The following is an 18,159-nucleotide window of genomic DNA, read 5'->3' on the forward strand; positions in this document are numbered from 1 at the left end:
CTGTCTTTGCTCTCACATTTATGTGCCCTTCATGTTTGATGAGCCCTTGGGTAATAAGTAGGTAAAGGTAGGACCACACTGATCAACTGATTAAGATCATAATGGTGGTCAATTCCATAAAAAATTGGTCTAAAATCCCCTGCCTAATCTAAGGCGTATGCGTGAACTAAATATCTTATGGAAAAGCTATAAAATATTTTTCAGAATACTGAATTTATGGCTGTTGCATTATGAAAAAATGCAAAAAAAAAAAAAAAGAAAGAAAGAAATTTTTTTGAAAAATTCAATTTTTATCATATTTTTTCAAAATTTCAGCCTCATACGCGAATTGAAGTGTCAAAACTTGAACCTTTTTTTAAATTATTTTTCCCCAATTGAGGATACGAAACTATAACTTTTGAGAGGTAACGCTATTCCGAAATAAAGAAATCGATGTTTTCGAACCACCCTGATGTAGGTATGTTCAAACTCATATATGGAAAAATTCGGAGAATCATTGAGATTTTCCCCTTCAAAAAACTGAAAGTTTAGGTCGCCCCTGTTTCCAAGGATGAAATGGAAGATAACAGCGATGAGGAATAGGCTCGGATCTTGAATTATTCTCTCTCTCTTTATCGGAATCTCTTTATTAATTTTTAAAAAAATATATTTATTAAAAAAATTTCAGAAGTTGAAAAAATAAAATCAGCTTAACTATTCGCTATTCACCAGTACTTTTACTTCATTATTACTAAAAGTTTTGAGGATTCTTTTATTTTGGAAAACCATTTTAAAATTAGAAGACAGAAAATTTTCACGACAATTTCATGTCAATTTTCTAATGCGGAACCAGTACGTCTTGTTTCCTCTTTTGGAATGAAAATATGCAGTACAAATAATCGTTATATGTTGCGGAGATTTTCTTTTTCTAGTAGATTGAATGAATGTTACGTCCGCCATTTTGAAATCGTGGACACACGTGCTACCTATTCTTCATTTTCACTCACCTGTTTATGAGTGGGCAACCCCTTAAGACGCCAAGTAATCGCCAACTTCATTTTCAAAGGAAAAACAGTTTTGTATTCTCAAACACCTTTCTCTGCGGGAGGTATGGTTGGAGAGCATCGGCTAACAATAAGCGCTTTGTTAGCTCCCCCTATTCCCCCGGGTCTGAGGAAGAAATTGGAGTACACCATCCCCGTTTATTTCCGATTTTCAATGAAATTTGCTTTTAGAGGAGTTTTTTTTTTTTTTTTGTTTACTCCTCATGTATACTTTATTGACGAAACAAATAATGATCATGGAAAAATATATTCTCTTCCGACGCTGTTCAAAAAAAAAAAAAAAAGTTATCCACAATAACAATCTTAGGAAAAACACATGAAGCGATGAATATGGAACATTAGTATTCAGATAAGTTTTTTTTTTCTTCTTTTTTTACGTTAAAGGAACGGGTTCAATATTTATTTCTTGCGTAAGATTTTTTGGCGAAAAGTTAAAAATAATCAAAATGACATCCATTTTATGCTTCTTTTTTGAGATCACGGTCAAGGTAAAAGGGGTGAATTTCATCACCAAGGAAATGCCGCACGTGCAAGGGACGAACGTTTTATTACCATACCTTGCCATAACCAATCGAATCCCGTAGAACAATTCCGAGAGGGCGAAGGTCGACCGGTTTCGGCATCAGGTACATTCGAATCTCACTTTCATTGGAATATGTTATCCAGCAACGAGTGCCCTAATTAAAGAGTCCCGACTCATGGCCGAAGAAACTTCAAGCAAGAATTGCGTTTGCGCAGATTTCAGTAAAGGAATACACCGTCGGTATCGGACCCTCCGCGGCGAGTTTTTTCCGTAAGTAAAGCTCTGATTTGATCTGCTTTAAGTTGTATTGTTCTGTTTTTAACCCCCGACACACAAAGGAAGGGGTTTATAAGTTTGACGTATCTGTGTGTGACACTCTAGCGCCTAAACGGATGGGCCGATTTTGAAAAGCTTTTTTTTTGTTCGAAAGGAGAGTTGATCGAGTGTTTTTAGCTAGGTTGCGTCTTCCGATGACCCAAATTAACGAATTTTTTTAATTAAAGACTTCTAACAGGTTTTTCGAGATTTTTGCAGTGAAAATTTATTTAAAAAATTTTAAATTTGATACCGAAATAAAGAGTTTTTTTTTCTGCGTCTGATGGTATGTGTTTGGAACTTCCATGCTATACAGAATTCAAATTATAACTCTTTTTTAAGCAGATTTTATATACAATACGGCTAAGCCTTTATTCAGCGATTAGCAGTACCCGCACAGCGATGCCGGTGCTAAACATTTAATGGAAGTCCGTTGAATGAAAAAAAAAAAAAAAAATGACGCCCTCTCCCCCTCTGATGTAAAATGAGCAAAGTGAAATAGTTAATTTCATTTAATATTTCAATCATTTATTAAATCTTTTACGCATTCTTCATTAATTACTTTATTAACATACCTTATTTAGTATTTTATTTATTCAATCATTCACTTACTATCTTATTCATTCACTCTTTTACTCACTCATTTATTTGTTCGCATACATTAATTAATTAATTTAATTATTCATTTATTTTTTTTTCAGCATATTTCATTTATTCATTCAACCTTTTATCTACTGAATCATTTGACCAAAAATACTTTTTATAATAGAATAAAACATTTCATTTTTCACTTTCAAAGGTAAAAATTTTCCATTTTCTTTTTGAAAGCGAAAATTTACTGCCAAAACCCCCCCCCCCCCCTCTTGCAATGCAAGTTTTATTTCACGTATAATGTTCTTTCTTTTTCAAAACGAATTTACAATTTGTTCATTTTGAACAAGCTAAGTCGTCTTAACTATTTAAATGCCTCTCATTTCGCTACTATGTGTGTGCCACATGAGTAATAAATAGCGAATACTGGTGGGCCTCCTTCAACCAACCCTTGATTAAACCAGGGTTTCTCAACGGTCCCATATGACCCCCTCAGGAGCCACAGAACAGATCAAGGGAGCCATAGGAAAAAAAAATGAGAATGGGGGTTACACGATCCTTGCCGAGGGGCAACAGTTGAAATATTTCAACTTGGTGAGATCTTTTCAAAAGGATAAAATACGCCACTAATTGAAAAGAAATTTATTGCATGCGTATAATGGCACAAAAATTATGTATCTTAAACAAAACAATAGTCCAAACCATCATGTATTATTTTTTTTCTCAAGCAGTGTTTTAAAACACATTTTGAACTAATAATCCCAGACACGTGATTTCAAAGAAAGCATTACGTGAAAAAAGGGGCTTATGATAGGATGTATTTCCAGCAATTATTGCTAAAAGTTTTCTAATATGAATTATTTTTCATGGGGGAAAGAAAACAAAATGAGTGTTTTAATTGCTTCTGTTTGTTCCCTAACAAAAAAAAAAAAAAAATGAATTTTGACATCTGGAATTCAAATTATGTTTTTCGCAATCACGAGTGTGTGTGTGTGTGTGTATGTAGGCGTGTGTGTTTGTGTCTGTGTGCAGGTATGAGTGTGTAGGTAGTTGTGTGCATGAGTGTTTGTGGTAGGGGGGGAATGTGTATGTGTGTGTAGGCATATGTGTTTGTGTCTGTGTGCAGGCATGAGCGTGTGGGTAGTTGTGTGTAGGTGTGTGTGTATGTGTAGGTGTCTGTATGTATGCCTGTGTGTAGGTGTATGTATGCGTGTGTATGTGTTTGTTTGTACGTGCGTGTATGTATGCGTGTAAGTGTAGGATATTGACGCAACCTGGAGACGGTTTTCGCTATAGGAGCAGCATCGTGAGGAGCCGGTTGACGGCGATGCTGCAGAAGGTGCTGGCGGGAAAATAAAATGATAGCACATCAAAACAGTCAAATAAAAGCAATAAGCAATCGCGATTGCTCAAAAAAAAAAAAAAAATCTACAATATATCTTCTTTATTTTCTTTTTGCAATATTTCCCGAATAATTGATTTTCAATTTTGTATTATTTTGGCTACCATCAAAAAAGAAAGAGGGCTTAATATTTCTTAAAAATATCACTAAAAATAAAAATGAGTGAAAGAATAAAATTATCTAGTTTAATAAACACCAACAAACAAAATGTTTAAAAGTAGTAGGTTTATGTGGGTGCAGGATTTTTTTTTTTGTCCGTCTTTCTCCACACATAATGGTGCTTCATTCCCTTGTTTCATTTTTTGATTACGACAATTTTCATTCAGTTTTGAGCAATTCAGAAGAACTTAACAAATTAATCACCAAAACTTTTAACTTAAATTTTTTACTGCTGATAAAGCGTGTTTAACATTAGCACTTACAGGAGAAACTGAAAATATTTTCAACTGTGATCCAATAACACGATTAATAAAATGTTTGCGTAGGAAATAGAAAAACAAAATATAGCTGTATAATAAAAATTTTTTGAAAAAAATAGAACCGACTTCAAAATTGCTCTAAAAAGTGAAAAATAATTTTATTCTTTAAACACCATCGATTAAACATAATTTTTGAAGTTGGCGCAAAAATAAAAAGTAAAATCCAGTGTAACCATGCTTCGTTCATATTTTATTCAGAAAATCATCCAAAGTTAGAAACAAAACATGTGCATGCATCGTTTCCTACTCAAATATGCTGTCATCAATGCATAAAGTATGTGGTAGTGAAGAAACTGGGCCTGGTTAAATTTATAGTTGTAGTTGAGTTATGGCTGTGAATGATGTTATCTATCGTTTTTACGAGAGCTTCAAAAATTATGTTTAAAAGTATTATCGATGGTGTTTAAAGAATAAAATTATTTTTCACTTTTTAGAGCAATTTTAAAGTCAGTTCTATTTTTTTTTTTTTTCAAAATTTTTTCTTTCATTCTTTTTAGTGCAAATGTATTTCAGAAATAGTAAGAAGTTACCATCACGAAACTTCACCTTATTTTTTTCATTAAAATGCTCCATACTAAAAAAGAAGCTATAAACACGCCTTAAACTTTAAGCGATTGGCATTAAAAATTTATCTTTATTCCTCTCTGGAATTCATTTGTGTGTTAATTTAATGATAACCATTTAAATATTACGTTTTCCCTAATTGATTTATATTTCACAGCATACAAGTTACTTGTGATGCAATCCTGTATCTCCTTACTTAGCCCAGATCATCTGTTATTGGCATGGATGATAACGATAAAAATTCTACTATATGTATAGTTGAGGCAAACCTTACCTGGTAGCATTGTGAAGGCTAAGAAGATCTTAATCACTGCATTACCTTGCTTCCAGGTTAGGTTTACTCCCACTATAGAGCAATGACACTGAAGAAACTTGATGCTTGCTTCAGAGAAACCTTTATTCAAAATTATCATTGCAATTACTATTAATATTACTGCTGTATGGCACCAAACTTTTGTAACAATTGGTTTTATATTTAATCATTTAATAGAGAAATTGCACGAAATTTACTTTTTTTTTTTTTTGCCCATAACTTTTTTTCTAAAGAGCAAATATGGTCAAACAAAGTAATGGGACCTAAGTTGAGACATCCCATATCCATAAAAAAATAAATAAATTAATAATAATAATAATCATCAAAATCTGTTCACTAGGTAAGCAGCTGTGAGTGGACCAAAAAAAAAAGTCTATGGTATGAACTGATAACATTTTGAAGTTGGTTAAAAAAAAAACATTGATGAAGTTCATTTAGTGATTGGACAGGCTTACATAATCAATTGACGAATTCTAGAAATTTAAAGAGCATTGTTTTCTTCCGCGAACGAATGAGTTTTACAGTATTTTATTTTTGCTGCTGTAAATCTCTATAAAACTGTAAATTTCACTTATTATTTTTTTTTTTCATTTCAATCGAATCTTCTTAAAAGTTGAAATTAAACGGTGGAGGAAGGTAGACAAAAATGTTATCTGTCATGTTGAACATGTTTTGATGCAAGATTTGTTTTAAAACCATCGTAAATGTATAACAAATGTGTATCTCTTTATAATACTCTATGGTGGTGAAATGTTGAACTACTTTTTATTCGCCCCACCAAACTTCATTATGCTGTTCACAAAACTTCGTTAATATCTGAGCAATAATTTCGCCGCTAGACAATTTTAAAGTAGAGTCGTTTAACTATGGATACTTTGTATTTTTTAAATTTTGGATAACTATCTAAAATTTAAGAGTTTTTCTTCAATATGCCAATAAATTCAATAACGCTCTGAAAATATTGGTGAAGCAATTTATAGTGGAGAAATCAGGAATAAAATTCACCCTGAGTCACTGTAGCTCAGTTTCGGTTAAAAAGACCCGAGTGTAAGAAGTTCACTGATCATTTGGGATACAATTTTCAATTTTCCTTCTTATTTAGGGCAAAATGGAAGGTGTCTGGAAGACTGCAGAATCATCCATCAACACGGCATATTCATCCATTCATAAGCTTTGTCATGAAAACGAATTCACACTCAACGTAACCGGTAAGTATGTTTCGGTAACAGTCGAGAATCGTTAGGACTGACATATTTCGAAAATCATCAATTAATTTCGCTGCACGGGAAAAAATTAGAAATGGCGCCCTTCAATTGTTTTTAGTTTTCGACAGTTTTGACAAGAGAGAGAAAAACAAACGCCACGTGCGGTGTTTAATCGTATCGTCATACATATAGTAGCGAATGAACGAATAACGCATCTGACGTCATCAACAATGAAACTCGCTCCACTAAGGACCCTATATATACGAGCCGGCGCATCAGCTTAAGATTAGCCATTTTGGATCGGAGCGCGTGTTGGAGCGGTTGTCTTTTCTGGCGAGTTAACGCGTTTAGTGATGGTTCACTGCGAGCCATTATTAGCTGCACACACACACACACACACATATACACACACACACGTGAATTATTTATTAAATAAAATATTATTTACGGCGAATTTGGCGAAACACGAAACTTTGATGTGGTAACCCTAGCTCCGCAACAATGAAACATCCGATCCAAAATGGCTAAACTTAAGGTGATGCGTCGGCCTATCTATATAGCGTCTGTACGCTCCACGACATGATAATATTATAATATTTCTGGTAATATTTGACATGCAGGAAAATGCTTTATTTTGACGAGGATGAACTGGATCCGGTAACTTAACTGTTTTACTGGTAAAACTGTTATTTTTGGAGTTAGGGCTAAAATTTCAACTATCAAAATATCACCAAGCAGGCAGTTGTTTCGTTCAAATGTAGAAGCAATTTTCACCCGTCATACCTTAAAGGGCGATTTTTAGCCTACTTTGCCAGTAAAAGTCAGAGAAAGAAGAAAAAAGCATGAAAGGTTTAATGCATCTTGAAAATATCGCGAAAAACAAAAAAAAGGCAAAAATAAAAAAATAATTAAATAAATATCGAAAAATGAAAAATTGGAAAGTAGGGTATTGAGACAGGGGAATATGTATGTCGGTCTGTCTGTCTGTCCCCCTCCCCTAATAACTTTTGAGTGAATAGTCCGATTCGAACATTTTTTATTCTTTTTTGTTCGAAAGATCTCGGCGAGGACACCTCATTCCTATATATCACTTTTTGATTTGAACTATTTTTCGTTCAATTTTGAACAGTTCAAAAAAACTTAACATTAGCGTCTACGGGGAAATTCAAGGCAATTCCGAACTGTGAGGCGAATTTGCTTCAAACAAACTTTGTAGGAAAAAGCTTTTGATGAAAAATATGAAAAAAAATATCTTTTTGATTTGAACGTTTTCCGTTCAATTTTGAACAGTTTAAATCCCTTTTAACATTAGCGCCTACTGTGTCTGAAGTTAGTTAACTGAAAAGTCGATGTAGATTCCGCACTTGAAGTCGGATTTACTTCAAACACATTTTGTTGGAAATACCTCTTGACGACAAATTCCCGACTCCGACTCCGATAATTTTGGAGTACCTAACTCCGACACCGACTCCTGTGCCCGACAATTAGTCGAACTCTGACTCCTCGACTTCGACTCTGACTTCGTACCTTTGACAAAAATTTATACATGGAGGAAAAATAACTGACTTTGATTTTTGGATATTCGACTCCAACTCCGACTCCTTTATCTCATATAAGTCTGACTCCGACTCCGCAAACATTGGCAGAGTTGCGGACTCTAAGGGAAATGACCGATTCCAACTCCGAGTCTTTGAATTAAATACCTTCGGCTCCAGAATCTGAACTCTTTTATCCCAAAATGAGATTGATTCCAACTCCGATTTCGCAGCCATGGTTTTAACTGTGAAATAATTATTGGTTAGATGACTTGTTTTTATTTTCACTTTATTTTTTTTAATTTATGTATTCAGTTTTCGACTATTAAACTCGAAGTCCTTTATGTTTCTATATAAAAATATGCGCAGACGATTTTTTTGAGCAATCACATTACTTATTATTCTCACATGACTGTTTTGATGTCCTATGATTTTATTTTCCCTCCGCCTCCCTCTGTGGCGCCACTGCCGACCGGCCCCTCCCGATGCTACTCCTCTGGCGAGCACAGTCTCCAGATTGCGTCAACATCCTACACACACACGCATACATACACACACACTCATGCCTGCACACAGACACAAACACACACGCCTACATACACACACACACACACACACACACACTCGTGATTGCGAAATACATAATTTGAATTCAAGATGTCAAAATTCAAATTATTATTATTATTTTGATAATGAAAATTGTTTCTTTAACTTGACATTTTGTTGCTTTTATTCATTTTGGAAAGTACATTAATTCATTAAAAAAATTATTTTTTGGCAACAGGGGAAAATTAAACGATTTTTTTTTTTTTGATATGAAGTATTTATTTTAAAAAGCTTATTAATTTTAATTATTACTTTTTTTTCTTTTTGAAAGCGGTTAAAGAGTTTTTTTTTTAATGGGAAAAAGTGTATTAGCTGCTTTGTTTAAAAGGTGTTGCTATTTTATTTGTTCATTTTTTTATTTTCATGCATCTAATTTTTTAGATGAGCGAGGCATATTTTATTCCTAGAAATCAGCTTAAAATATTTTTAAAATATGTTTGAAACAATTTGCGATTTTAGCTATTTTTGAGAAAATTGATAAGATATTAGAAAGTAGATATGGGCAGGGGCGGACTGGCCAGGTCGGCTAGTCGAGGATCCCCGACTGGGCCAACTGCTTAGGGGGCCAACTTAAAATAGTTGACTCTTTTTTGTGAAGCAAATTTTCTCTAAAAAATAACTTAATTTCTTGTCTCTCATATTCAAGTCGAAATTGTGCATAAAGTAAAAAATGGGAAAAGTTCTACAGAACTGAGATTGATGCTATGCATGAGTGGTGCCCAACCTTTTTTATTTTTACCTCGGGCCAAACCTCATATTAAGAGGAATATCGCGGGTCAGAATAAATGTAATTTTTTTCCTAAATATAATGGGAAACCAAAGAAAATAAAAGACAATTATTAACCAAAACTTGCTTCCATTGTTACTGCATGCTTATTTTATTGATACAAACTTTGGATCTGTTTTTTGAAAACCAATACCTATATGACTACTCGGCTTCAAATTTTGCATCAATCTTTCCTAAGACCGAATAAAGATGATTAGTGCGTTTGAAATTTTTCAGAATATATTTTACGTTTCACATAACATTGAATACAACGGGTCACATAGATCAGCTTCGCGGGCCCATGTGATCCACAGGCTGTAGGTCGGGCACCACTGCGGTAAATGATATTTCAGTCGTAGACCAGCTATCTTTATGCATCCATTTCATGGTGAAATGAATTTAAGGCTAGAATAACTGTTGAGAGAAATCAAAAACTTGCTCGCTGCAGCCACGAAAATTGTTGACTGCCCATTTAGAATTGGGGCAACAAATATAAAAGGACAATATCCTGAATTTCGTGCCAACTGGAAAAAGACAACTGTAATATTCACTATGTACTCAGCTGGTTGTGACAGATTCAACTAAACGCTGTAAGTTGGCTAGAGATTTCATTGGTCGATCGTAAATTATCGCTACGAAAGCTAATAAGACTTTCAATCTTAAAAAAGCATCCTTGAACCCTTTAATACCCTAAAAGATTTGAAATTGATTTAAAATTTAGAAAAGTTTTATGATTAAAGATTCGAGGAAGACGAACCTCGCACCCCTTCTCCTATCGTTTCCAAATAAAACCTTAAGTCGCGGTTTTAGAAAGTCAAATTCGAAAAACTTCGGAAGAGAGTCCACTTTTGGTAACGTCAAGGCTTTCTTCTAAAATCACCAACGATAGTTTATAATTGAGGGCTTTGATGGAAGAACCAGGTAAGTCCTTTTTTTTTCTTTTTAAATTTATTTTTGCGTGTGAACAATATAGATGTTCCGATTGGTGCAACAACAGAACACAAATGTAAGATCAGACCTCTACTTTGTTGTAAATAATGAAGGAAAGAAAATAGAGTTTTTATTGGACACTGGTGTGTTATTTGTTGGTCTTACAAACAGTGAGTAAGTCTGGGCTTACCTGGTTCTTGCATCAAGGCTCTCAATTGTGTTTTTTTAGATTTAAATATAGAAAAAATTCCAGACAAAGTCTTCCAACCTTCGCCATTCCCTTAAAGTCACTAAAGATAGCTTTTGAAGTTTCATGTTTAAAAATTTTCATGGGTGAGTTACGTAACCTTTTTATTTGCTCTATGGCCTAAAATTGATTTCAGTTTCAGAAAAAAATGTTTCCCCTAAGACCAAAAAAGGGGCAGTGCGCTGTCAAATAAAAGGGCACTTTTTGATAGAAGTTTTGTCACATAAAAAAAGGTGCCTTTTTTACTTTTTTGGTATACTAGGTGCATACAATATCCAAGTGTTTTCGATAGTAGTTATTTTGAAAATATTGAAAAGCTTTTTAATGTTTAGTTTCAAAAATAATTCTAAAAACACCAGATATATTCTAATCAGATTCTTGTGGATAAGTGATTAAAACGAGGGAGTGTCGTTTCAAGGACAGGCTTGTGTCAATCGTTTCCTTTCAAAAAAAATTTGCTTTTGTTAAGTTATGTTAAAACTTTTAAGGGGCAATGAGAAGTGATTAAGTTAAGTGTCAAAGGTTGACTGAAAAGCGGAAGGGCACGGCACCCACTCAAAAATCTTGGAGGAAACACAAGGGAAACCTGTGTCCTTTCCTTTTAATCTTTTCAAACATATTGTAAGATTATGATTTTAAAAATTTCAATGTAGAAGAATTCCGAAACAGAGTCGCCGGATTTCCTATAGTAACTGAATGTACTCGAAAATTGGGTCGAGTAGACTTCAGTTTTGAAATGCATCCAAATAAGATCACTGAGCCTCCTTCTCTTTCTAACGTGACCAAAGATAATTTTGCGTTTTTTAATAGTTCAACGTCGAAAAGTTTTTGTAGAAAGCCCCTATGTTCTTTCCTGTTCAATTAAATTTAACAAGAGTAACCTAAAATTGCGTGTCCAAAACTTCACATTTCGGAGAATTTCCGGAAATAGCCCCCTACATTCTGTTGTAAACAAAGATAGACTTATATGGACTTCAATTTTGAAAGGAAAAAAAATGAAATTGAAACAAAATCGTGGGGGAACCTTCTTTTCTCTCTCCTCTAAGGTTACCGAAAATTGCAAAATCTAGCTTTCTGACATCAATTTTGAAAATATAGCTTAGAACGGAACTAGAACCCCCTCTGCCAATTCTTTTCTCCTTCCTATATAGATCAACCAATTTCGAAAAATTTCCAGGGGAGTTTACCTGATTCCTACCTTTCCTCTTGTTTTTCCTATGTTGTCATGTTGTCAGTATAGAAGTCTAAAGATGTGTCTTTTAAGACTTGTAACCATTAGTATCCTTCTTTTAAGGCACATAAAAAATGTGCCAGTGTTAGCTTTATTTTACGTTTTACAATTTTTTTTTTTTTAGAATTTTAAAACGTGATTTAGAAACTTGAAGGAATACATGAACTAGCAGTAGTTTAATGTCTTTGCTTGAGCTCGGAAGAATCGAGATCCGGCACTGTTTAATTTCACTTTTTTAATTCACAGAGGTTGGCCAAAATATTCCTTTGCCGACTGGGCCAAAGCCATCCAGTCCGCCCCTGGATATGGGTATACGGGAAAGTAGGCTCGTTTAGTTCCAGACGGAGCTTCTTGTTTAGTCAAACAGAAAGCAATACCCTTCATTGCAAGAGTTCACTGTGTTACGTTTGTGGACTTGCGATGAACTTGAGTACCGTTTAGATGTGATTCGAGCAACATACAGTGCATGCATTGAACTCTGGTAATGAAATGTATTACTTTCTGTTTGATCAAATGATTATGCACTTCACAAGGCATTTGTTTTTCTCTCTGCGACGATAGAACCTTTGCAGCAAGTTACTTATAATTACACTTTCATTTTCTTCTTTTTCTTTTTTCTTTTTTACGATGCCATAAAAAAAATCTGGAACCTGTGAAGTATTATGGCGCAAACCGCATATTCATGTGACAATTTGTTACTTTTCTATGAATTTTTAAAATGTTTCAATGACTTTACGAACATTTTGTATATTTATGCTTATACATTGTAAACCAATCCTACTACTAAAATGTATACACTAAACCTGCTATCATTTAGTATCTGCTAAAGAAAAGGGGGGGGGGGGGCAAATAAAATAACATGAACCCAGAAAATTCTTTCATTTTCCCAACAGTTATTTTTTAATTATTTTTTTAAAATGTCCGGTTTTTCAAACAAGGCTAGATGACGTCACAAATGATGCTCTTTGGCGCATCTTTGTACCGCGTTTCCACGTTATGATAATCAAGAAGCGAATTAAAATTGCGTTCTACGCTACAACCATATCGTTGCCAATACACGTGAGTAAAGATGCGAATTAAATATTTTGCACTGTGAATGGGAACACAGAATGGCATTTCATCATTTGTGATGTCATCGGCAAGAAATGTAAACAATAAAGATCACCGATTTAAGTAATTTTTTAAAAATATTAAACTTAAACAAATTATTTAAAATTGGTTAGATTCTATGTTTTTAAGCATGTTTTTTCAGAAAAAAAATACTTTTAAAACATTGGAAACGACCCCATTCTACCCCGTAATGCATTTCATCTCATCCTATCATGCTGTTTATATAACTAAGCATTTTTTTAACTAAATTCATTAAAAAAAAACCATGACATTTAGCCCTGTATCCTTCAGTCTTGAAGTAATTGATATTTCTTTTTTTAGTTCCTCTCATAATCATGCTCACCGTCTATTGGATCACAAGCGCCATCTTCACAGTTCTCGATTTGACTGGAAGTCCAGCTTCTATTGTTCAGTTCAAAATACCAGAACTAAGCAAGACGAAATATCCGGTATGTTACTCTATCAAGATATTTTAGACATTTTTGCTGAAATCAAATATTTTTTAATTGTTCAAAGACTTTCACTGAAATAATTGAACGGTTTTCACTGAAATAATTGAAATTCATTTTATGGCATTTTTTAAATCTATCAGATGACCTTTATCAAATCACTTACTCTTAAGAAATCGAAACGTGGAAAATCCTATTTTATTTAAGGGTAAAGTGTGGTTTTTCGATCAAAAGGTAATAAATCCAAATCCGTTCTCTGCACGTTTTATTTTGAACAAAAGGGGACATATCCTGAAAGAATCTGTAGTACGAAGACTTTTAAATCCAAAGGAACACATGTCCAAAATCCTCAAATTTTAATCTACTACTTTTAGGTTCATGTACTTTGATAAGAGAACATGAGAGGGTAAAATATTAGAGTTTTGGTGAAATTGGAACTTTCAGCATTCAGGTTTTCGTTCAAAACGGCACATATCCAAAATTAAGATGCCGATATCTCCTTTTTTTTTTACCCAAACATTTCTTACTCTGGGCCATGATTTGCTGTGCTTTTGTGTTCAATTCTGTACCCAGGGAAGTTGATAAAACTATTTTGTTCTTACACTAATTTGTTTTTCTGACCTCTTGAACATTTTTGGAAAATAGATATGTTCCTCTTTGATAAATTAGTCCTGAATTTTCTTTCCTTGTTCATATTTTTCCAAGCTGTTAGAAAGAAATTTTAAGATTTTAAAATTTCATTTGTGTTCTGGCCTGCGAGGGTCATTTTAGGATAAGGTGCGGCCCTCGGGTGCAAAAAAGCTGGGCACCACTGCTTTACATTGTGTTGCACTTCTAACTATTTTTCAAATGAATTATAAGTTGTCAGATTTTTTTGTGTGAATGTGTGTCTGTGTGTGTTAGACTTCGAACTATACGAAGTCTACATTTAGAATAGCGGGAAGAATAACAAAACATTCGAGGAAAATAAAACAATTAGAAAATGGGAAGAATAATGAAACATTGGAGGAAAATAAGACTTTTCAACCTCTTTTTAGAGAGTCACTCCTTACAAACTCCGTGAAGTAGTCCTCCAAGTGCTGATAAATCAAACTGTGGTTGCAGTCCCTGTTATCTATTCCTGCTACTTGCTCAGATCTCGATGGGGATATGATGATGGAATAGTGGTTCCCAAATTGCCACGATTCATTTTTGATATCGTGGTGCAGATCCTTACAGAAGAAGTTTTTTTCTACTACTCACATAGGTAAGAAAAGTCCCTGATTTCTTTCTCATGCTGATGAACCTGCAAAATAGTACTGTTTTGAAAAATAGCTTTCAACACACATTGCTAGATCCAAGATCCAAGAAGAGATTAGTTTAATAGAATGATTATTTGGGCTATTTATTTCTCTAGCTAACATTTTGCTTTGGCTGTAAGTTCACAGTTCATAATTTTAAGAATGCGCAGTGGTGACAAACGTATAAATACTGCCGTGCTAAGCGCAAAAGTCTTATCTGCAGTCGAATTCAAAATGAGAAACTGCTAAAGTTTTGCACATCCATTTATATTTGATTCAAATGCTTCTTTTTCAGATTTTTTTAAAAAACATTTACCATCGACAAATGACCGCAAAACATTGTATTTAGGTGAAATATGTGACAGAGATCCACGTGGTAATCGTAATTCAATTTTGATAATGAGTGCAGATCTGCAGATACGGCTTTTGTGCTTAGCACAGCAGCATGGGTTCGGTCACCTTTCCCCCTTTAAGTGACCAAAGATAGATAAAGAATTTATATTGAAAGAGCTAAAGTTTTGAATTTTCCATCTCTGAAACTTTTTTAACTGGCTTAACTGGTATTTCTACGATGTAAAGAGTATAGTTGTACTCAGTATTCTTATAGAAGAATGGTATTTCGAACGCAGAAGATCAAGGAGGTTGGGAAAATGGTTTTTACAGATCTCATTAATGTTTGGGGACTTCAGAAAACTGTTTCATATTTACCACCATTATTCGTTTCATTATTAAATAATGTTCATTCAAAGCTGATGGCCCTGCAGTACCAATGAAGTTTCTGCTCATTGGATAATTTTACAAAAGCTCCAAAAGAAAAAGAAGGGAAAAAAATGAAAGAAAGAAAAGAAACTAAACTTTTTTTTTTTTAAGAGTCTAACTTTATTACTATTTAACACCTCTTTTCATTACATGTTTTTTTTGAGCAATCACGATTGCTTATTGTTCTCATTTGACAGTCCTTGGCGTTGTGGTTCCTTTTTCAGCTTGGACCAGGGCTGCAGCACCACCGTCCACCGGCGGCGGCGGCGCGGCTGGTCCTGAGCACTGTCCCCCGGAATCCACTTTTACTGGGCGGTGGCGTCCATGTCCTACACACGCAAGCTCATACACACTCGCCTACGCGCGCACGCCATTACACACATACACACGCCTACGTGCACACATGTAAGCCTACACACACACACAGAACTATACACACGTAACCACCCAGGAGGAGGGACATGCTTGGAGGAGGAGCCATTTCTAGAAACAAAAGCTCTAACCAGTAGGGTCTTGTCAACTCGTGATTGCGAAAAACATAATTTGAATTCAAGATGATAAAATTCAAATAAAATTTTTAATCTTTTCCTTTTTCTCATATCAAGTCGAAATGTAGTGCGTGACGTGAAACATGTGGAAAATCATGTACTAAGTGTTATGTTTTCAGGGTGTACTATACAATTTTTGTTTTTGTCCATGACGTGACAAACAGTTCTTAAACAAAGCATTGAACTAAAATTTTTTGATAATTTCTAACTCAGATTTCTGCACCATCCACCTATCTACCGTCGCTACCATAAGAAGCATCATGAGTGGATCTCGCCAATTGGCGTGAGTGCCATCTACTGTCATCCGGTGGAACACGTCCTCTCGAACGTCCTGCCAACTTTTGCCGGATCAGTGGTAGCCGGATGCCATGTCAGCTCCCTCTGGGCCTGGCTCACCTTTGCCACGTTCTACGGAGTGGTTGTACATTCTGGATACCACCTGCCTTTCACGCCTACACCAGAGTTTCACCACTTTCATCACCAAAAGTACGTTGGGACATTTGATAATAGGGAAACGGCACCAGTAACAGACAAGGGTCTAGTAACAGATAGTCGTAAGTTTGGATTAAAATAATAAGAATTTTAGGCCGGTACTGTCTGACCACGGATTGTATGGAAAGACAAACGCCGTTTTACAGCCGCAAATGGACAAATCTATTATTTTTTAGCGATGTCAGCTTCTGCAGAAGCAGAGTCTCATTCAAATGAGCGGAATACGCGCATCACATTTTTACTTTTCCCCCTTATTCACATAGATTCGTCTTATTTGGACGTTTGAAAATTCCATGCAATCCGTGGTTGGACAGTAAAACTGATATCACTGCGACCATGAATACGGTGCAATCATCTAGTGTTATCAGAGTGAATTTTATGAGCCAGTTGGTATTTACAAGGCAGTGGTGGAAGGTTATGAACAGCTACCACGAGGTCTACCGGTGTTTCATGTTCATTTGAATTTAATAAGGTTTTAGATCTAAAAATAAAGAACTTTTGCACATTTTGAAGAGAAAAGGGGAATTCTGTCAATTACTCATTTTCTCCTCATCCTGTCTGTTGCTGGATGTCACCAGAGTTGTCGGTGTTTGTTACTGGAGGTCGGACCTCTTTTCGAAATGAAGCAAATAAAAATAAAATTAACTAATTCAGAGGATCCAAAAGCAGCCAAAAATTAGATGAGATATAGTTGCTTGTGAGAAAAATAGTTTCAAAAGTCTAAATACATTAAAAGGCTCAGAAATTTGAGTTAACCTGTGAGCATGTCTGTTACTGGTGCCGTTACCCTAGATCATCAATACAGTGAAATCCCGTAACAACGAACTTCAAGGGACCTCAGATTTTGTTCTTTTGTAACGGATAATCCGTTGTAACAGAATTCAATCCGCGTAGTGGAATACAAACGGTTTTAGATCTAAATCGAGACTGAAACTTTATTTCGTGGAACTGGATGTTTCGTTGCACTGGAGTTCACTGTAATGGGATTTCTCTGTATCACGAAGTTCTTTCTTGCCATCACTGCATAGTTTAAGTACTGAATTTTTGCATGTAAGGTGGTATGACCAATAAATGAGCATTTGAGCACAAGTTTTACTTTCTGAAATGCATAGCGTTAAAAACTTACTTTTGGTACATTACGTTAAAAATATTTTTATTCGTCAAATCATTTTAATTTTTCACGTTACAAATTGTAAAATATTTTATCGTTTCCATTTTGTTTTCATTTCAGATTTAATGAGAATTTTGGAGTCGCTGGAATTCTGGATTGGTTTCACGGAACAGACAAAAATTTTAGAAAATCACAAGCGTATGCAAGGAACAAAGTGCTGTTGTCGTTAACACCTATTCGATGACTTCGTTCAGAAAATACTGAACCAGCCAAAATGTAAATAAAATTTCTATTTGGAGGAAATATTTGTGAGCAACCTCTAAGAATTGTACATTGTATTAAAATAAAAAGAAAAGAAAATATCTAACAAATCATCGATATTTCCTTTGAACTGTTTTTTTTTTTTTTGAGCAATCACGATTGCTTATTGCTTTCATTTGACCGTCCTTGACGTTGTGGTTCCTTTTTCAGCTTGGACCAGGGCTGCAGCACCACCGTCCACCGGCGGCGTCGCGGCTGGCCCTGAACACCGTCCACCGGAATCCATTTTTGCTGGGCGGTGGCGTCCATGTCCTACACATGCATGCTCATACACATTCCCCTACGCGCGCACGCCTTTACACACATACACACGCCTACGTGCACACGCGTAAGCCTACA

General features: G+C 34.9%; 1 protein-coding gene across 1 annotated transcript; it reads left to right on the top strand.

The window, feature by feature from the left end:
- The first annotated feature begins 1,691 nt into the window (after nucleotides 1-1,691).
- On the top strand, nucleotides 1,692-17,854 carry LOC129221343 (fatty acid hydroxylase domain-containing protein 2-like). Its single transcript, XM_054855811.1, has 6 exons — nucleotides 1,692-1,836; nucleotides 6,333-6,438; nucleotides 13,182-13,309; nucleotides 14,347-14,555; nucleotides 16,110-16,382; nucleotides 17,620-17,854. Exons 2-6 carry the CDS (start codon nucleotides 6,339-6,341, stop codon nucleotides 17,741-17,743), a joined length of 834 nt encoding a protein of 277 aa, XP_054711786.1. The 5' UTR covers nucleotides 1,692-1,836; nucleotides 6,333-6,338; the 3' UTR covers nucleotides 17,744-17,854.
- The last annotated feature ends 305 nt before the right edge of the window (nucleotides 17,855-18,159 follow it).

Source organism: Uloborus diversus, chromosome 4, assembly GCF_026930045.1.
Source record: "Uloborus diversus isolate 005 chromosome 4, Udiv.v.3.1, whole genome shotgun sequence".
In the NCBI taxonomy this organism is placed as follows: domain Eukaryota; kingdom Metazoa; phylum Arthropoda; class Arachnida; order Araneae; family Uloboridae; genus Uloborus; species Uloborus diversus.

Coding starts and splice junctions, on each gene's coding strand:
- LOC129221343 (XM_054855811.1), top strand. CDS start 6,339: ATGGAAGGTGTCTGGAAGACTGCAGAATCATCCATCAACACGGCATAT. Junction 6,439..13,181: donor ATTCACACTCAACGTAACCG/GTAAGTATGTTT, acceptor TTCTTTTTTTAG/TTCCTCTCATAATCATGCTC. Junction 16,383..17,619: donor CACCACTTTCATCACCAAAA/GTACGTTGGGAC, acceptor TTTTCATTTCAG/ATTTAATGAGAATTTTGGAG.